At 42.4% G+C, this 22,500-nt stretch overlaps 1 protein-coding gene across 1 annotated transcript in view; it reads right to left on the minus strand.

Annotated features, from left to right (window-relative positions):
- The window catches only part of HSD17B4 (hydroxysteroid 17-beta dehydrogenase 4), a 155,279-nt gene that overhangs the window by 48,420 nt on the left and 84,359 nt on the right, over positions 1-22,500 (minus strand). The window contains exon 15 of the mRNA XM_075601069.1: positions 9,970-10,035. Coding sequence (XP_075457184.1) covers positions 9,970-10,035 — 66 coding nt within the window. The remainder of the gene's footprint in view (positions 1-9,969; positions 10,036-22,500) is intronic.

Raw genomic sequence — 22,500 nt, forward strand, 5'->3', positions numbered from 1 at the left:
GGACCCGGTTCCCGCAGAGTAATCAGAGACAGTCTGTGAGCCGGAACCAGCCCATGAGCAACCGGGTAAGAGGACTGCCTGGGTGATGAGACACCGTTGTTTGCAGGGGCTGGGAAAGGCTCTGCTGATTGCCGCTGATGACTCGGAAATGATCGGGTGTCTCTCCCCCGCGGAGGTGTCCCTACAATCATCCCGTGCTAGTAGCAGACGGTCTTCTACGGTGTTTCGACCGTTGTTGAATATGCCGACCGAAGCTCCGAAGGAACAGACCAGTTCCAGTGGCTCAGAGAGACGGAGGAGTCCAGTCCTGATGACCGCCACCGTGAGACCCGAGAGGCGGATGAGCCTGCCAATCTCAGAGGTGCCCAGCGGCCTATCCAGGGATTCTCCGGTGTCGATGGAGGTACCTTCCGGTGCCGATGTCCATGCGGATGACGACAATGCCACACCCGTACAACGACCTGGTGTCGACGTGCTGGGACAACCGTGTTTGGGACAACTGAGGATGGGAACTATGTAAGTGATAATGAGGATGTGTGTAGTGTGACCAGTGGGGCTAGTCAGTATGCGATGTCCGTAATGTCAGACACGTCTGGATTTTCCACCGCCACCTCCTGTACTGGGTCTACCTCAGCAAATGATGAAACCAGAATGATTTAGATAGGCGCTAAATAAAAGTGCAGTGGTATAATGATAGATTCACACAGGAAAAAATATATAAGTAACTTAAACGATGTCTCAACCTTCCTGTGGGGGATATGTACAGATCCCCCTCAAATGGAATAGATACAGGTGGTTGGAAGGGAGCCACAGTCGCAGGAACATCCAAAAAATAAAAGGAAATATAATAGTGCAATATGTTGTGATAAAGCGAATTTTGAGATGTCTTGGCTCTATAGAGTGTCTACTTACAATAAGTAGGTGTATAAAAAGCGTATTGCAAAGTAAGGTGGTGTGTAGCAGGCTGCAGAGACAGGATCCTCGCGAGTTTGAGGTGAAGGAGATCTCACTCAGGTACACATGCCACAGGAAAAGATACAGAAAAGACCATAGTACAGATCGGACAAAATCAGTTTGTATTAAAAGCAGGGTAAAAGTTGTACTTACAATAAGTACATAAACAATTTACACGTAGCGTTTACTTTAGAGGTGAAACCGGCGTCTATGTGGGTAGCCTCTAGCTGCTGCAACTCCCAGTCCTCCTCGTCGGATCGCGATGACTGGCGTCTGACATCACTACCGGCGCAAGGGTGACGGCTTCCGATCCGGAACACAGAGGTTGGCAGACAGCAGGGGGACCGCAGACTAGGCACCTTCTCCTTCTGGGCAGCTGTGCAGGCTGCAGGAATAGGCTCGACGCGTTTCGCTGTGGAAGCTGTGGTGTAACACAGCGAAATGCGTTGAGCCTATTCCTGCAGCCTGCACAGCTGCCCAGAAGGAGAAGGTGCCTAGTCTGCGGTCCCCCTGCTGTCTGCCAACCTCTGTGTTCCGGATCGGAAGCCGTCACCCTTGCGCCGGTAGTGACGTCAGACGCCAGTCATCGCGATCCGACGAGGAGGACTGGGAGTTGCAGCAGCTAGAGGCTACCCACATAGACGCCGGTTTCACCTCTAAAGTAAACGCTACGTGTACATTGTTTATGTACTTATTGTAAGTACAACTTTTACCCTGCTTTTAATACAAACTGATTTTGTCCGATCTGTACTATGGTCTTTTCTGTATCTTTTCCTGTGGCATGTGTACCTGAGTGAGATCTCCTTCACCTCAAACTCGCGAGGATCCTGTCTCTGCAGCCTGCTACACACCACCTTACTTTGCAATACGCTTTTTTTATACACCTACTTATTGTAAGTAGACACTCTATAGAGCCAAGACATCTCAAAATTCGCTTTATCACAACATATTGCACTATTATATTTCCTTTTATTTTTTGGATGTTCCTGCGACTGTGGCTCCCTTCCAACCACCTGTATCTACCTCAGCAAAGCCAGCTCCAACACTTCCCTGATGGGCCCCTCATTTTGTGCCGTACATGGACCACACCGGTTTTCTGTTAGAAACTGAGGAAACAATAGATCATTGATGGGCGGTAGGAAAGTTCAGCTCCGAGGCGGCTGCAGAGGCCATCAGACCATAATTGCTTTTAAAGTAATTACTTTATAATGACTCCCTGGAGAAGTGTGTATCAAATGTTAGAAATGTGTGAATAATGTGTGAAAATGTATTAAATATGCAATTAAGTGTATGAACAATTTGTATAATTTACTATTGATTATCTACATTATACATGTTTCTTTTTTTTTTTGCTAGGTCATATGTTTTATAAATTTATGTAATCATGTTTATCGTATAGGAGTCATTTTAGATGTTTATTTTAGATGTTTATAATAGCTAGAAATAGTTAGGGGATCATATGAAATAGAGTTATGTTATAATTGTGGGTTATTAGTTTAATACATATGTGGTGTATGTATTAGTTAGGTGATCACTCATTTCAATGAATAAGGTTATATGTTTTTGTTATATAAATTTATGTTCATAACAGTTAGGGGAGCACATTTATGTAATAGTTTTATGTATTAGAGTTATGTTATAATTGTGGGTCATCAGTTTAGTAACACCTACATTAAGATTGCCATTTAAATATCATGTGTAGTATGTTTCATCATAAGTTTTAGGGATATCATTGTAAGTTTAATTTTCATATATATAGTTAGTACCTTAATAGTGTGAGATAGACAATTCATGTGTCAATAATGGTGTATTTCTGTGTATGTATATTGTTGTCCCAACACTGATTGAATAGGTATGGTAGCCTATAACGTTACAATGCTATTAGGAGAATGAATGAATCCCACTGGTGGGTTTGTTCAGCTCTCTTGTATTTTAACTGGACGTCCATGCTGTCAATCATACCTCCTGACGAAGCGTCGTATGACGCGAAACGCGTAGAGGTGACGTCACACGCAGCAGAGAGACAGCGTTATCACGTTCCTCCGGGCAGCTGTGTTTGTAAACTTCCCTGTGGTGTGTTTTGAGCGAGGTGCAAGGGTGGATTTTGGATATTGGAGCCTTAAGAACTTTGTTACTGGAACATCATGTCGTTTTTGAGATCTGACATTAGTGACAATACAGCACTCTCATCTACCCCTCCTTGGAGCTCCCCCAGTGCTGTTTGGATCCATTGTGATCCGTTTTTATGTAAGTGTTATTTCATGCATATTATAAATACTAATTACTTTTAAATTTATACTAATAGTGTGTTTTCTCTTCTCTTTTTGCGCCCTGCTATATGTATGGTTGTATTCGGTTGTTTGCCCCGCTGATCACGGGAGAGTGAAGAGCTGCAGAGAGACCTTTAATCACACTGTTTGGGACATATAAGAACTTTTGGGACCGCGCGCACATATATATTTTTTATTGCAGAGGCCATGAGACGCAGAGAGCAAGAGATTAGGTTGGGCATAGTGCAAGGGAGTGGCCTTAGATGCTTACAAACCCCCAGTGCAGAAACTGTTGTTCTGGGTTCAGCCAGGCCGGGCTGAAGGCAGCAGGTTAACTAAAATCAGCCGAGCTGAGCGGCATGTAGTACAAAAGTATCGACATTCGCACGGGTTCGAGTATCCTTATGTCCAGGAACTGTTGATGAGGGAGATTGACGAGAATCGGGAGAGGTGGCTGATAGAGAGTTGGGGCTTATGTTATAGAACACAGTAGGAGCACCTTTCATAATGTGGATGAAAGGGTATCCTATTTAGTGAAGGCCTGTAAAGTGGGGAGGTCAGTATACATGGACCGGGTGGAATACGTGTCTGAACGGCACCATAAGAGGGTGTTCTCTATCACGGTGCCTGATGATTCAGGAACTCTAGTATGTAAACCAGGACCAGAGCACTATTACTGATGAGATTCTCAATGTTGGGAGGGACCCATGTTTCTGGTAAAGTAGCCATTTCATGTTTTTTCAAATTAAGCTGTAATGTGCTGTGTTCACAGGAGTTTTATCATGTATATCAAATGTGATCATTTCTTTGTGCAATGTTTCTTGTTATGTTCCAGGATACACATCTACAGGATGTACCCGAAAATTTAAGCCCCAAGCGGGGTCGTTGGGGTTCCCCCAGAGGGAGGATGTAGCCATGCCACCTTTGGCTACTAACCCACCCTAGTCCTGGCAGTAAGCCCTGCTAGAATCAAGTCTGCCAATAGTCAACATGGGGTTTTTTCCCCTCCTTGGTGCTGCACTTGAGTGACAGTGGGAGGCTGTGCCATCAGGCCTGAGCATGTCCAATCATGGGACTGACCTGGTGCCCTCCTCCTAACTGTACTTAAGGGCAGTGCCGCTTCAAATTTAGTAGTGCCTCTCCCCCTTGAGGGAGCCAGGGATCACACAGGATTGCCTGGAGCTTGGCCTACCCTGTTCCTCTTCCCCTTGTGGGAGAGTGAGTGATACCCTATACCTCTGGTCCTGCTAGAGGGCCAGGGAAGAGCAAAGGCAGCTGCAGGGGCACTGATCTGCAGTGGTGCCCATACCCAGAGACTTCATACCTGCAGTTACAACACTATATGACCATGCAGAGACCAGAACATGGCGTTTAAATCCTGCGGGAAATGCACTTGCGTATTTAATGTCTTTACTGGACTCTGTATGGTAGAGGTTTTTCGTTATTTTGAGATCCCATAATTGATTTCACATACAGACTATTTTCCTAACCTTTCTCCCACCACGTTACTTTTTTCCTTTCCATTTAAGTTCCACTGAATTTCAATTCTGTGTGGTGAACAAAAAAATATTATGGAGATAATAAAGCATAGAAATACATTTTTCTTTACTTCTACCATACATAAAGCATCTCTCTGCTCAGCCCTTTAAGATCAGTATCCAAGTATTGCATTAATACGTTCAATTATAGCTTCTCTTCTCAGCAAGACAAAGATATACAGAATAAACATTAACAACAGAATATAGACAACTTATCCCCGCTAGTATTCTTTTAAGATACTCAGAAAGCCATCTTGTGGCAGAGTTGGGAGGAGAAGAAACATGTCAATATTGGTTTATACAGATTTCCAAACCTCTGATGAGATGGAACACCGGCTTTTATCCCATAACAGTGCACACTAGAGAATACATATTTAGCTTATACAAGCAGTCCCCGTTATCCAACGTTTCACTTTACAACGAATGGCATATCCAACGCTTTACAATGCAACCCTAAGGGCCGTTTTTCGACGCCTGAATGTGTTATCCAACGCTCACCGCCACTGATTAACATGGGACTCACTTTACAGCGGTTTCACTAACCAACGCTACTTCAAGCACAGATTCCGTTGGATAACCGAGGACTGATTGTACAGGCAGGGAAAAAAGGGGGGGAAAAAATCAATTATTATGGACATGAGTGAAGTCAATTTGACGTTGTCTGATTATTCTCCAATTAATAATGCAAACTGTCAAATCATATTTCTTAACAATTTAGGAATTCAGCCAGATAAGAAAGGACGGTGAAAGACTTTCTGTCCGAGCCAATTTTCAGTTTTGCCTGCAGACCTAAGAAAAGGCCACTTGTAAAACTACCAGAAAAGCAAGCTGGCTGTCCACTCTCAGTGTCCCCAAGTGAAAAATCAACTTCTAATCAAAAGGCTGTGGCATTATTCCTATACAAGAATAAACATTGTTGCACTTTACTTAACTTCACTGTGTACAAGAGAGATACATGGGATTTTCTTAACGAGATTAAAGCCTAAAGGGATACCAGACTGACTGATGATGAACGCTGTTTTGTGTAAAGGTATTGGTGCCTCTGTTTGTTACTTGTTCCAGACTATTTCTTCAAGTTACAGTATGGTGAAAGGTCAATGTAACAGAGGTGTCACGTCTGTTAACCGATGGAGAACAACATAAACTAGAAGATCAAATTTGAATGTGAAATGTAAATGTAAAAAATGGAGAGATTATTCTCCTTCAATTAGTTCTGTCTTCCCTTGTACTTCTCATTCTTTAACTCAACCCATCCCCTTCCTCCTCTTTTACCATCATTTCTCACCATTCCCTTTTTCTCTCCCCACTTGCATCCTCCCCTTTTCTCTCTTACTGATTCCACAATCTCTCACACTCTTATCTCTATCACTTTTCTACTCACCTTTACCTTTCCCTCTCCCTCTCCCTCTCCCCACTATTTACGCTCTACTAATTTCCCCTTCTTTCTCTTTCCACTCACATCCCCCCATTTATCACTCCCTTCATTCATTCCCTCTGGCCCCTTATATCTTAATTTACTTTCTTCCACCAACTAAATTTCGTACATTAACCCGGGGGAAAGAAAAAGAAAGTAGACATCTCATCTATTCTTTTTTAGAATTGTGCAATGAAACAACATTATGAGGGAGATTCACGAACGACTGTTGCAGCGTCTGATACAACATTAAATGCCATTAACTTGCAAGGCACTTTACACCGGATAAGGTACATTAACCTGCTGCGGAACTTAGTGAATCTCCCTGTGTCTCTTACCTGTTTTTGGAATGCAGTAAGAAATGGGATAACACACAGTTAAATACCCATTAACATTCCAATGAATGAAAGTGAATGCATCATTTACTACCAATCACCACATTGAATAGGAGCCCTACGGGGACAATGATTAAAATGATGACAGAGGAGATAGAAGTCATATAAAAGACAAATAGAAACACATGAAGGTAGCAGACTTTCCCTATTATTTAAACAAATCTCTACTCATATCTTTTATTCGTCTATTATGTCTGCATAATGTTTTATCTAAAGGTGCAAGCATATGATTTTAAGATTGCATGATATAAGAAATCCTTAATTGCATTGGAGCAACAAGGGAAAGCATGTTTCAACTGCTACAAAAATGTGCTTATTAGAATCTTTAAGTTTTCCAAGATCTGGTAAGTAGTTACCAAAGGTATGCGAGATTTTCAGAAGTTTAATCAAAATAGGGAATTTTTCTCCATTAACCAGTCACATTGGCAATGGAAGTTTTAGGCAAAATGTTCTTAACTTTTAACTGAGATGGACAAGAAGGACAACACTTTCCACTTCTTGTGGAAGAGAGAAGATAAAAACACCTGTATGAAACCATATCCCCTTGTACAGTATTCAGTCTGAGTAGAGAAGTTTGATACGTTATTCATTGTGTTACTTTTCAACTGATAAGCACGTATTTCTTGGACTCTTACAATTTGAAGAATTAATAATAATAATATGGTTTTGATTCAGTGGACATAAAGCTGAAAATGAAAGTAGATAAAAAGCTGAACCCAGAATTACAGACAGTGGTACAACTTAATTTCTTCATTTGTCAATCATGTACTTTCTTTTAACTTATTGATTTGAAGCACTGGTTCAATATTTGGCAAGGCAACAATAAGCAGATGATACTTCAAGCTCTTTAGTCGCATTACCTGCCCCCTTGAGGGTGAAAATGAATAATTCATCAAACTTCAAAATGCAAAACAGAAACGCTGTTTCATCATCTGCCAAAAGATGCCATTTCTCAAGGCATGAAATCACCAAAATAAGCAACAGCTCTTATTTTAGAAAACTGCAACATAATACATTTACATACTATTTTATAGAAAACCATACATGAAACATAGCCCAACATAAAAAAAAATGGGTGTTGTTTGTGTGTGGGGGATAGAAAGATTTTATTTATTTTAATCAGAAATTAACATCTCAGATGAAAGCGACTTTAAAAAATAAACTGGTATTGAATCATCAAATATTGTTATAAAATGAAAGGACATCATGGTAAACTAGAAAGCCAAGGGGGTGTCTTACCTTCTCTGGAGCGGCATCTCCTCCTGCAGCATCACAGTGTCATGACGTTGCTGCTTCAGGTGGCACAATGTTGTCACGGCAACGTGACATCCCACGAAGCAACGATACTGCAGGAGGAGGGCGGCTCTTCCAGGGATCGCCCAAGTCGGAATGTACCTACAATCCACCCCTGCTTATCAGTGAAGTTACCGGTAATACTTTCGGGTTTCCTATTGGCTGGCAGGACCCATGAGATTTGTCAGTCATTTTGTTTAAGAATGGTAACTTCACCGTTAAGTATGTATCATGGGAATCAGAGCTCAGTCTAAATTCTATGATTTCGCAGGCCATCTCCGGATTGCAACTACAGATGCAGCGGTCGTTATTCGAACAAATCACGGCGCCGTTTTCGTGTGTTCTGCTGTACTCCACGCGGCCAATCGCCCCAGGCACACATTTAGCACGGTTGCTTTGTTTGAATTTCACGGATTGTGTGCAATGAAATGAATGAATTGTAATGTGTACAGTACTGTGCTACTGTGTCAATTTCAGGTGTTTAAAAGCCAGAACACTAAAATGCCATTTTCTGCACTCGCCTGCGCTGCGGTTGGAAGAAATCACGCGCCATGACATGGGTATTCCGAGGTACACACTGCGTGAAGTGTTTCAATAACGGCCACTGCATCTGTACAGTGTGTATGTGTACACACACACACACACACACACACACACACACACACAAATAATCTAAACAAAACACCACAGAAAAGGAAGCTATATAACGGATTTGAGAGTGGTCAACATTGTGGTTAAAAAAAATAGGTCACAAGCAATGCCCCAAAAAACATTTAGAATCCAGTTAAAAAACAAAACAAAAAAACAACAACGTGAAACTTAATGGTGGTGATATGTTCAACATTTTAAGTTGTCTTCTTGTTTAATTTTTCTTAATGCATTTGAAAGCTAGATGCATTTTGAAAAGGTTGAACTGGTGGCTTCCTCGCTACTGCTGCGGCGAAGCATTTTCTTGGTACAGAAAGTTCCAGGTAACAGACATCAATATAATTTCACATACCGAACATATCGCTCTCCATAGCTGACATGAAGACACAAATAAACTAAATGATTTGCTAGAATACCTAATACTGATGATACATCACTGCTGCAGATCAGTATTTTGGATTTTTGGGTTTTTATATTTTACATTAATATCACACCATTTTTAAGCAGCTATCCCGGCTGATAATTTTCGTTTAGATTTATTTATTAGCAGGATTGAAACCAGGTGGTCCGTTGGAGCTAGACTGCTCTACTTTCAGTTCCAGGACCCCCCACCCTTTCCAACTTACTTACAGTATCCAGTGCTGGAGTTCTCCACCCATTTCAGAGAAACAAAATGGCCACCAAACCACAGGCCAACAAGAAGTCGCAACGGATGACATTGTGGCTCCCCCTCCCCCACCTCTGATTTAAATCTGTTAAACGTGGGTGCTGACAGGTTTTTCAGCAGAGGGGGGAAGCCGAGATGTTACGGTTGACGCGGGGGAGGGGAGTTGCCGACAAGTTGTTCAGCAGGGTGATGGCATCAACTGATGACCGGGAGGATCTGGGGGGCCCTAGCTGATTGTTGCAGATACAGGGGCCCCAACTGAAAACCTGGGGGGAGGGGGGACCCCAACTTAAAATCTGGGGGGGAGGGGGAGACCCTAATTGATATAATAGAGGACACTACAAAAAAATAAATTAATTTGCAGAGGACACGTAGCAATAATTAAAAAAAAAAAACATTGTTTAAAGGTTACAAATAAAGTACAACTTCCATTTTTAGGATGATTGCATATTTCTCAGGAAGCAAAAGTACATTGTGAAATTGTGCAAAAAAAAAAAAAAAAAAAGCATGTATTTTTCCCTGCTACAAGGGAATGTCACCTTAAACCCACTTTTAAAAGTAAATTAATAGTACGCCATTTTCTTATAAAGATGACTTTTCACAGTAAAATTTATCTGTTTTAGTATTATAATGTAGATTTGACAAATTTCCACTAAACACAGGTTTAGCAAAGTACGTAAATTATTACAAAAAAAGGAAGTGTGTTGCTGATATTGCAATTCTATTAAGCTCTATGCATTGTGATTTCTTTAGCTGCAATAAATCTCTTTATACGAAGCAGTAAAATTACCTGGTCATCTGTGGTGACATCATTCATTACCACGTCTGGGGGACGATTAGGTGGGTTTGCGGTTGCCTGAAATCAATTAATGTGAAAGCTTGTTCAGATAACCATTCTTTATGTCGTGGCAATAAAAATATAAGGAAATCGTTCAAATAGAAACATAATATATGAGATTTTCTTTTCACTTTGCAGTGCCATAAAAATACAATTAAAGTAACTAATGTAATACAATTCTGAAAAAAATATAAATCTTTATGAAAATGTGCTTTACTCTTCAGAACTGAGAAGAATGTAATATTCTGCAGGTCCCCTCAGCTCCTAAGGCCATAAAGTCTCCAGTGGCCGCAAAATAAATGGTGATTCTGAGAAAAGATCCCTGTTTAATGTAGTTACCACAACATTATTTAAAAAAATATTGAATATCTCATCTTTTCAAAGCTCAGTGCGACTCGATAAAAAATGCACACCTACTTAATAGCATAAAGTACATATAGTGGTTGAAAACAATGTTTGAAACAATTCAGTCATGGAATTGCCCTGGTTAAATCCTGGGATTTTCCTGATAAAGTACAGGCATTTTTGTCCTATATCAGTATTACCAGTAACACCATACAGTAATTGCAACACAAACATTCACATAGAAGGGGATTGTTTCAGGTATCTCAGAGTAAAAATGTCAAGTATCGGAGATGATGAAAGGCAGAAATGTGCTCAAGCCACTAAAGCAAAACTACTAGATTTATGGAAGGCTCAACATGGACACTTTTAGGTGTGCATGCAATATATTAGAGATACTGTAGATTAGGGATGCTGTAGTCACTGACTGAGCCACCTGTGCTGAAGCAGGGATATCATTACACCACCTCCTGGTGGCCCCTGAGGACTGGAGTTGGTCACCCCTGCTGTAGAGCAAAGAGCTAATCTAAAACTAAAAACTGATACTTTGCAGAATTTTAAGAAGCCTCTTTTGCGATCTTTAGTTATTCCTGGCGTATTTGTGCTTTACTATAGTCCTGTGAAAAAACGGGGACACAGATTTAAAGTCAGAGGTCTCCCTTACTGCAGAAGGAGGCGACGCCCATAGCCTCCTCCTCAGAAGTAAAGCCACAGATTGCCGCAACAGAATGGAGTATTACATGATGGTTTTTCGTTATCCTGTTTCCTAAACAGGAAACGGAGGGCATCCAAGGTATATCATTATTTTACTCAGTCTTTTCCAATTTGACCGTTTATTAATTGGTTTCACATTGTTGTGGTTCAATTACATTGTACAGTATAGAACTGAACCAGCTTGTTCTGCTGCAGACCTATAATAGTACCCTGTTGTATACTTAGGGGGTAAATGACAAGACTTCAATATAAGTTTACATGGGTTAATCATAAGCTACAATAGTGTCAATAGGGCACTATCATAATGCAGAAACGAGGGAGGAAAAAACGAAGCACTATATCCAGCTGTGAATGCAGCAATGAAACCAACAGGAGTACGTTCCAAAAATAAAAAGCTATTTAATGCTTTCCAATCATCCCCATTTTTCACCATCTCCCAAAGATCCACAAGACGTTGGTCTCCCCACCTGGGAGACCGATAGTCTCCAGTATTGGATCTTTGGGAGATGGTGTTTCTAAATATGTAGACCACTTTCTGCAGTCTATTGTACAATCACTGCCATCACATATTAAAGATAGCAGCAACCTCATGGTTCAACTTGACTCCGTCAGATGGGAAACAAATTTTATATGGTTAAGCCTTGACATCACATCATTGTACAGTTATAGTACATGAGCATGGGTTGGCAGCTGTCAGGTTTTATTTACAGCAATCAGAACTTTCACCTGCACAGAGCACTTTCATTTTAAATGCTATCCAATTTTTGTTAACACACAACTACTTTATGTTTGATGGTGATTTTTATCTCCAGACACGTGGAACCGCGATGGGCACTAGTTTTGCCCCATCCTACGCAAACCTATTCCTAGGTTGGTGGGAATCGGTCCACGTGTTTGGAGATAAGAATCCCTATAGACACTTCATCACGTTCTATAGGCGTTATATTGACGACCTGATCTTTATTTGGCACGGGGACACACACTCTCTTTTTTTGTTCACAGAGTACTTAAATAATAATGAATTTAATTTGAAATTCACTTCAAATCACAATGTTCACCACATTCACTTTTTAGATTTCTTTCTTTCTGTTGATATGCACAAAAATATCATCACCACGGTGTATCGCAAAGAAAATTCACGAAACACATTTTTGCGAGCTGACAGCTGCCACCCCAAATCCTTGATTAAAGGAATACCAAAAAGCCAACTCATTAGGCTCAGAAGGATTTGTACAAATGATGAGGACTTTGTAAAACAATCTAAGGATCTGATGGAGCGTTTTGAATCTAGAGGTTATATGAGAGATGATCTTAATAAGACTTTCAGGGAAGTGAGCATTTTAGACAGATCTGCTTTACTTAATAAAGTAAAAAACAACAAAAAAGCCAAACAACCTTTACATTCTCCATATTTTGTTACTCAACATAACAACCAATCTAAAAAAATTAGAGAAACCATTTATAAACATTGGGGAGTGTTAGCAGCAGATCCGTTGTTACATTCTGTATATGAGGAGGGACCTAAGATAGTATTCAGCAGAGCTAAAACAATTGCCAATCATGTATCGGGCAGTTTGTTTTCTTCAGAAAAAGCACCAGTTAACAAATTACCTAAGGGCAACTATGCATGCTCCAAATGCAAAATTTGCAAACATATGGATAGTAAAAAAGAATTATTTTCCTTTAAAACTGGTAAAAAATACTACATGAATTCGTTTATCAATTGTGACACCACTTATGTGGTTTACCTGTTAAGTTGCGGTTGCGGGAAACAATACATAGGGAGGACTATTAGGAATCTGAAAGTTCGTATACTCGAACACTTAAGACTGATAATAAAAAAAGATTTAAGTCATCCTGTATCCCAACATTTTAGTCATTGCAGTATGGGTGATTCAAGTAATATGTCAGTTCAGGGTATTGAACATGTACCTAGTCCCATCCGAGGTGGCAACAGATTAAGTATCCTAAACAGAAGAGAACTCTATTGGATATTTACCTTACAAACGCGTATCCCATATGGTTTAAATTCAGATTGGGATATTGGGTCTCTTCTGCTGGATACTTGATATTGTGCCATATTAAATATTTAAGCTTTCTTTGAGTGTGATAGAAGATGCAGACGTATATTGAGTAATATTGTTAGACTTATGCAAATTTGCAAGTAATATGTCTCTGAGAGATATACTAATAAGTTACATTATATAAAGATAAGGTCTCTTTTCATCATCTCTTTGGGTAGTGGAGCCAGATTATGTGGTATTATTCTATGAATAATTATATTTATCTCACAATATATGTGTGCTCCAGTAATACCCTTACAATACGGTACAACTAACAATGAGGATCTTGATAATCTGATATCATAGGTTATCATTAATTGTTATTAATTCATTTTCTATTTTGTTTTTAAAACAATCATGCATTCCCTCATCGTGAGTGTTTTTACTATTTGTCTTTAATAAAGTTTTTTTTTTGTTTTGATGCATGTACACCACGGGACGCATAGGGCCATGTTGCTTAGTTACACCAAGCGTTCTGACCACGTTGGTCACGTGTCGATCGACGGAGTGACGTCATGCGTTGTTTTCATCACGGAGTAGGAGGCACTGGCTGTGGGTGTGTTTGGTATACACGCAAACAGTGTTTCTCCTACCCCTTTGCGCATGACGCTGCCCCAGGTTACTGACTATGAGACGTGGTTACGTGAGCGAACGGGTGTGCGTCACGGGTCATGGGTCATGTACCCGACCCATGTGACATACCTGGAAGTTCCTGCAACTGGCCCATGCGTTCTATGTGGTAAGTATAAATTGCACTCTGCAGTTTATTGTTGTATTCACCTTGATAAAGGACTGTAGAGGTCCGAAACGCGTAGGTGTGTTTTGTTACTTTGTTCTGATCCATTAAATAGCTTTTTATTTTTGGAACGTACTCCTGTTGGTTTCATTGCTGCATTCACAGCTGGATATAGTGCTTCGTTTTTTCCTCCCTCGTTTCTGCATTAAGATCCTCTATCAACGGATGCACATTCAACCCTGGGACACTGGATACATTGGACTTGCAGTTTATGGTGGATGAAGATTCCCAAGTGAGTTTATTCCATGTTGTCCATGCCATTATGTCTGTTCTAAGGATGTTTCATCTACCGGTCACCTGCAGGTGTCATTGATACTTTCCTTACTACCTGGTTTTGTGGGATAGTATTTTTACCGGGCTGCATCCTAGAGACATTTTATCATATCATTTATCAGGGTTGTCTTCCATTTCAATTATTATTTTTTTGCAAATACGGATTGTCTTGAGAGCACCACACACATTTTTTCTTTTCTTTTTTTCTAATAAGGCACTATCATGCTGAAACTAAAATCACTGATGTTTTTCTTTAATATATTCATAGTGGCTTTTACTAAAACCACCCCTTACGTTTTGGTTTATGGCCAGTGTGGTCAGCCAAACTACCTGCACATCAGTGGCGTGTACTGCAATAGATAATAAACAATTATATATTTAGTGGAATGTTTCTTTGGAATGGATATAAAGCTCTATTTTCTGGTTTTCTTTCTTTTCATTTTTATCATTTCGTGCTGAAATTGCTGTTTTCTGGCAAACTCTTTGAATGTTTCCATGGTAACATGTGAATGCACATACAAGCGATGTGACTGTCACCTTTTCATTATCATATGAATGTGTTTAATGTTCTGAACATTTGATTGTCTACAGGACAAAAAAAATACTCACTCAACCTCTAACACACTAGAGGTAGGTGTACTAAGGGTAAACAGGTGATTTTTCTCTGAAGATTTGATTGATACAGTGTGTGTGTGTGTGTGTGTGTGTGTGTGTGTGTGTGTGTGTGTGTGTATATATATATACCCATCTCTCTCTCTTCTCTCTCTCTCTACCATCTCTCTCTCTCTCTACCATCTCTCTCTCTCTCTTTCTCTACCATCTCTCTCTCTCTCTTTCTCTACCATCTCTCTCTCTCTCTCTCTCTCTCTCTCTCTCTCTCTACCATCTCCCTACCATCTCTACCATCTCTCACTCTCTCTCTCTCTCTACCATCTCTCTCTCTCTCTCTCTACCATCTCTCTCTCTACCATCTCTCTCTCTCTCTCTCTCTCTCTCTCTCTCTACCATCTCTCTCTCTCTACCATCTCTCTCTCTCTACCATCTCTCTCTCTCTACCATCTCTCTCTCTCTACCATCTCTCTCTCTCTACCATCTCTCTCTCTCTACCATCTCTCTCTCTCTACCATCTCTCTCTCTCTCTACCATCTCTCTCTCTCTCTACCATCTCTCTCTCTCTCTACCACTCTCTCTCTCTCACAACATCTCTCTCTCTCTACCAACTCTCCTCTCTCTACCATCTCTCTCTCTCTACCATCTCTCTCTCTCTCTACCAACACCTCTCTCAACCATCTCTCACTCACACACCAACCTCTCACTCACCATCTCCTCACTCTCTACCACTCTCTCTCACACCATCACTCACTCACACACAAACCATCTCTCTCACTCTACATCTCTCTCTCTCTACCATCTCTCTCTCTCTAACCATCTCTCTCTCTCTCTCCTCTCTACACACTCACACACTCTACCATCTCTCTCTCTCTCTCTACCATCTCTCTCTCTCTCTCTCTCTCTCTCTCTCTACCCATCTCTCTCTACCCATCTCTCTCTCTCTACCATCTCTCTCTCTCTCTCTCTCTCTACCATCTCTCTCTCTCTCTCTCTCTACCATCTCTCTCTCTCTACCATCTCTCTCTCTCTCTACCATCTCTCTCTCTCTCTCTCTCTCTACCATCTCTCTCTCTCTACCATCTCTCTCTCTGCCATCTCTCTCTCTCTCTCTACCATCTCTCTCTCTGCCATCTCTCTCTCTCTCTCTACCATCTCTCTCTCTCTACCATCTCTCTCTCTCTACCATCTCTCTCTCTCTACCATCTCTCTCTCTCTACCATCTCTCTCTCTCTACCATCTCTCTCTCTCTACCATCTTTCTCTCTCTCTCTCTCTCTCTCTCTCTCTCTCTACCATCTCTCTCTCTCTCTCTCTACCATCTCTCTCTCTCTCTCTCTACCATCTCTCTCTCTCTCTACCTACCATCTCTCTCTCTCTCTACCTACCATCTCTCTCTCTCTCTACCATATCTCTCTCTCTACCATCTCTCTCTCTCTACCATCTCTCTCTCTCTACCATCTCTCTCTCTCTACCATCTCTCTCTCTCTACCATCTCTCTCTCTCTACCATCTCTCTCTCTCTACCATCTCTCTCTCTCTACCATCTCTCTCTCTCTATTATCTCTCTCTCTCTACCATCTCTCTCTCTCTACCATCTCTCTCTCTCTACCATCTCTCTCTCTCTACCATCTCTCTCTCTCTACCATCTCTCTCTCTCTACCATCTCTCTCTACCCATCTCTCTCTACCATCTCTCTCTCTCTACCATCTCTCTCTCTACCATCTCTCTCTCTACCATCTCTCTCTCTACCATCTCTCTCTACCATCTCTCTCTCTACCATCTCTCTCTCTCTACCATCTTTCTCTCTCTCTCTCTCTCTCTACCATCTCTCTCTCTGCCATCTCTCTCTCTCTCTCTACCATCTCTCTCTCTCTCTCTACTATCTCTCTCTCTCTACCATCTCTCTCTCTCTCTACTATCTCTCTCTCTCTCTCTCTCTCTCTCTCTACCATCTCTCTCTACCCATCTCTCTCTCCCTCTACCCATCTCTCTCTCCCTCTACCCATCTCTCTCTACCATCTCTCTCTCTCTACCATCTCTCTCTCTCTACCATCTCTCTCTCTCTACCATCTCTCTCTCTCTCTCTACCATCTCTCTCTCTACCATCTCTCTCTCTCTACCATCTCTCTCTCTCTACCATCTCTCTCTCTCTACCATCTCTCTCTCTCTACCATCTCTCTCTCTCTCTACCATCTCTCTCTCTCTCTACCATCTCTCTCTCTCTCTCTCTACCATCTCTCTCTCTCTCTCTACCATCTTTCTCTCTCTCTCTACCATCTCTCTCTCTACCATCTCTCTCTCTCTCTCTCTCTCTCTCTACCATCTCTCTCTCTCTCTACCATCTCTCTCTCTCTCTACCATCTCTCTCTCTCTCTACCATCTCTCTCTCTCTATCATCTCTCTCTCTCTCTACCATCTCTCTCTCTCTACCATCTCTCTCTCTCTACCATCTCTCTCTCTCTACCATCTCTCTCTCTCTACCATCTCTCTCTCTCTACCATCTCTCTCTCTCTACCATCTCTCTCTCTCTACCATCTCTCTCTCTCTCTACCATCTCTCTCTCTCTACCATCTCTCTCTCTCTACCATCTCTCTCTCTCTACCATCTCTCTCTCTCTACCATCTCTCTCTCTCTCTCTCTCTCTACCATCTCTCTCTCTCTCTCTACCATCTCTCTCTCTCTCTCTACCATCTCTCTCTACCCATCTCTCTCTACCCATCTCTGTCTACCCATCTCTGTCTACCCATCTCTCTCTACCCATCTCTCTCTACCCATCTCTCTACACACACAGCTGAACCCTGCTAGAACACTGTGCTTGTGGTCCCCATAATGTGACTGCGTTATAACGGGGATGACAGGGGAAAAAATGGCCGCCACGATCAAGGGGCGGCGCAGCGCGGCAGCTCTCTCCTCTACCTGCTTCAGGCTCCGGAGGGAATATGTGTGTCCCGGCGGTGCAGCACGGCAGCTCTCTCCTCTGTGTGTGTGTGTGTGTGTGTGTGTACAGTGCGGCAGCTCTCTCCTCTCCCTGCTTTAGCCTCCGGAGTGGAAAGGAGAGAGAGAGAGGGTGTGTGTGTGTGTGTATGTGTGTGTATATGTGTGTGTCTGCGGCACAGAGCGGCAGCTCTCTCCCTGCTTCAGCCCATGGAGGCGGGGAGAGGGGGGGAAAGAGGGGAACGAGGGGAGAGAGAGGACGGAGAGAGGGGGGGTGTTTTTTTTAATGCTACTTTGTCAAAGCTACCTCAGCTGTTTTCATTAACCAAATATAAAAAAAAGGTAATACTAATGATAAATGGCATAACATTTAAATATATATATATATATTTAAATGTTATGCCATTTATCATTAGTATTAAACAGTATAAAACAGTATAAAACAGTATGGAGATATTGCATGTAGGCATATGACCTTTATAAATTACAGCCAATAAAAGCAAAATGTGTTACTTAAAGTGTTCTTCTCGGATAGTATGCTGCTAACAAGTAAAGGGAACTTTGCAAGTAGACTTTTCGGGTACAGTATATGAGCCTATTCTATCTGAAACTGAAGGTATCTAAAGCTCATTGTATCTCTAAGTATGTAATCTCACTCTAAATACACCTGTGGCAGTCATTTTAAATACTGAATTACTCTCTTATTAATTTGAACTTATTACAAGACATTTCATTGTCATATTACCACATATGAATCCCATTGTAAACATTTATTGGTCATTCTATTACATCTGATGCAGTCACAGTAAACTAAAATCCTTCTCTATACCTCAGTCAGTCATTCTGATTTCACAATAGTGATTTTGCTATGAAATATTACACTGTAGTGGTTTAGTTGTAATTGAGTACTATGTTATGCTTTTCAGTACCTCCATAGATCAGTGGGAACACACACATGTGCATAGGGCTTGGTCTACTTTTTCTCTTTTCCGCTCACAGCTCTGTCTCAGTCTCTCTACCCCCCCATCCCACCACAGACTCCACTTCCAGTCTGACAGCAGGATATGCTTCCTCAACATGAAGTGTACAGCAGGCAGGGAGGGGGCAGTACCGGGGAAATCCGAAAATATCCCCCAGAAAACAGGGAAGCTGTGGAATCGCCAAAACTAAATAAAATGTACATTCTCACCCCCTCCTAACTCCTGCATGTCAACCACATGAGCCAATGCAACACACAGCAAGCTTCATGACTGCAGAGAGCTGTCATGTGACTGCTGGAAGAGGCGATAAGGAGGGGCTTGGGCTAAGGATCTGCTGGCTGGAGACATCAGAACAGTTACATTAACACGCCCCTGTGCCAGAAGCCGAGTAACCTCATTGCCAGCCCTCCCACGTGGTGACGTGATGTCACATGACCCCACAGGGTCATTTGATGGAGGAGGGGGGGCGCCGGCAGCAAGAGCTGGCAAAAGGTAGGAGATCATCTATTTATGCGAGCTTTCGAGATACCCTGATCTCTACATCTCTCTATCTACATCTCTCTCTCTATCTACATCTCTCTATCTATCTATACAAACACACACACACACGAAGACGAGCCAGCGTGCGCGATCGGGAGGCGGGGCACTGACATCACTGGGCCAATAGCCCGTGAAGCGCCGACGTCATGGCGCCGTGACGTTGCTTCGCTCCGATTGCAGGTTTTCAGCCAACAGCGCGCTCAGAAACAGGTGCTGCTGTCAGCTGAAAATCCCTGCGCCTCAGCACGCCTGCGGACGCTCACGGAAGCCCCCTCTCAAGACATCTTCATTGAGGATGACGGGGCTCATCGCGGAGCGTCTGCACAGCTCAGCGCTGACAGGCCTTCTACAGACGCAGCCTAACTTGCAATTCCAGCCTCATTTGAATGTTGGCAAGTACCCCACTGTAGCCGGATATATTGTTCCACCAAAATTAAGATGGGAGGATGAAATCAGAAAATGTCTTGGAGCGACGTGGAAGAGAGGCTTGCAACTGCAGTACCTGGAAAATCATTGGTGAGGCCTTCATCCAGCAGTGGATCGACAAAGGATGAAGATGCCGATACATACACTTCACATTTTTTGGATTTATATTTTTATGTATGGTATTTCATTTGTATAGTGTATTAGGGCTGATATAGTTTTGTCTGTGCATTTGAGTCACACTTCTAGAGGACTAGTTTGTAGGATAGCATGCAGTACTACTGCTGAGTATTTACACCGTGAAAATGGTCCAATGAACATATACTAAAATGTCATTAATATGAGATATTTTAGTATGTGTTCATTATACAGTATATAAGATGCACTTTTGTTTCATTTGTGGATAAAAAAAAAATATGGGCATCTGGAAATTACGATGCCAAAGAATTGCCAAGTTTTACCCAAAACCATTTTTGCATAGCTCAACAGATATAATTTGGAAAAGCAGTCAAATCTATTATAAGAATTTTCCACAGTATGGTTAAAACCATTGTAATATAATTTAATTATATTTAATTAGAAGGACGTTCCTAGCGGATTCATGTTGGCAGAAGAACAATATTTTATGGTACTGCAATAGTGTCACATGCATGAACTGTGCTGTGAAACACAGTGCTGCAAAACATAATACAATATCCGATTCATTAAAATAGATAACTCTGTAAATACAGTAGTAACTGCAGCTTAAGATACTGTGTACAAGAAAAAGACAAATGCTCATAGATGCAGTAGTTAAAAAAGGTTTGTTTTTATGACTTGGAATAGCAGCTTTTATCTGCCACATTAATAGCAATTGGAAATACAATTATATAAAAATAACTTTGCCACACCGTTTTATGAGGCAAGAGTAACATCATTGAGTAGATAAACTATTTGAATAAAGGCGACATATTGTAGTGTAATTAGAGAATCTAAGTTCAGATGCCCCATAAAGTCAGGAACCATACATAAAATGAATTTTGCTTTTGTGTCAGGATTATAAAACCTGGTGGAGTGTTTTTTTTCTTAAACTACTACGTTTTGGTCTTGTGAACTGCTTAAGTTCTGCTTACTTCCACGGGACATGAATAATATGAAATAGAAAAGGTGTCCCCATACTTCACTTACCAAAACTGGAAAATCCTTATACAGATGTAGCAACACTTATGGCTTCCGTGGGCGAAAGAGGTTGCGATGCCGTAGCGCGACTGGACCAGGGCTCGATCGTGGCCAAGAAAGCAGTAAGCAGCCCTAGAGGATTAACACAGCAGGGGTCCCTGCTTCTGAATGGGACAACCGCAGCGATAATTCTATCTAATCTGCAAAAGCTCTGCAGAGGTGTCACAGAGAGAGAAGTGGCCTCTCTGTGTCCCCCTGAACAGCTCTTACAGCAATCCCATGTTTTATTATATTTACATCTGTACTGAAGCAGGGGGTCTCCGCAAGTGAACCCATTAATTTCAACTTAGTTGACCCCCTGCTTCCGGAGATATAGACCTCCATATGGGGTGCCGGTAGCTGCTCCGGCTGGGGTGTAAAGCTCCCACGCCCTGCCACGTGGGCCCAGCCGGCGTGGCTCCTAGCACCCACTATGGAGTCTATATCTCCGGAAGGAGGAGGTCCCCAGAGCTGAATTAAATGGGGTTCACCTTCGGAGACCCCCTGCTTCAGTAAGGCATATAAAAATAATAAAACATTGGATCGCTGTAAGAGCTACTGAGGGTGACACAGATTCTCTCTGGGATTTAACCCTTTGATTACCTTAGTACTTCGCCACTAAGGTAATGAATCGAGGTGATGTATGTATGTTTAATGTTTTACTGTGTTTTATTATTTTTATATACTGTACAGAAGCAGGGGGTCTCCGGCGGTGAACCCCATTCATTTCAACTCTGTGAACCCCCTGCTTCCAGAGATATAAACTTCCGTAGGGGGTGCCAGTATCCGCTAGGACTGGTCCGGTGCGGGAGCTTTAATCCCCAGCTAGAGTGGCTACCGGCACCCCCTACAGAGGTCTATATCTTCGGAAGTTGGTGGTCCTTGGAGTTGAAATTAATGGTGTTCACCTCTGGAGATCCCCTGCTTCAACACAGTATAGAAAAATACTAAAACATTAGATCGTTGGAAGAGCTGCTCAGGGAGATACACAGACACAGCATCTCTCTGGGAATCCTCTGCACAGTTCTGACACAGTTCTGCACAGTTCTGGTCCAGGCGATTAGCACTGCTTTAATCCTCCCGAGCCTCAAAATGTACCGCGGCACACATGCCATACACAAACATGCCACACACACACACACACACACACACACACACACACACACACACACACACACACACACACACACACACACACACACACATATGCCACACACACGCCCCCCCCCCCCACACACACACACACACACGCCCCACACACACACACACGCCCCCCCCCACACACACACGCCCCCCCCCACACACACACGCCCCCCCCCACACACACACGCCCCCCCCACACACACACCCCCCACACACACACATATGCCCCCCCACACACACACCCCCCCCCCACACACACACACACGCCCCCCACAAACACATATATGCCCCCCCCCACACACACACACACCCCCCCCCACACACACACACATGCCCCCCCCACACACACACACACACACACACGCCCCCCACACACACACGCCCCACGCCCCACACACACACACGCCCCCCCCACACACACACACACACACGCCCCCCCCACACACACACACATGCCCCCCCCCCCCC

Source organism: Ascaphus truei, chromosome 1 (assembly GCF_040206685.1).
Source record: "Ascaphus truei isolate aAscTru1 chromosome 1, aAscTru1.hap1, whole genome shotgun sequence".
Classification (NCBI taxonomy): domain Eukaryota; kingdom Metazoa; phylum Chordata; class Amphibia; order Anura; family Ascaphidae; genus Ascaphus; species Ascaphus truei.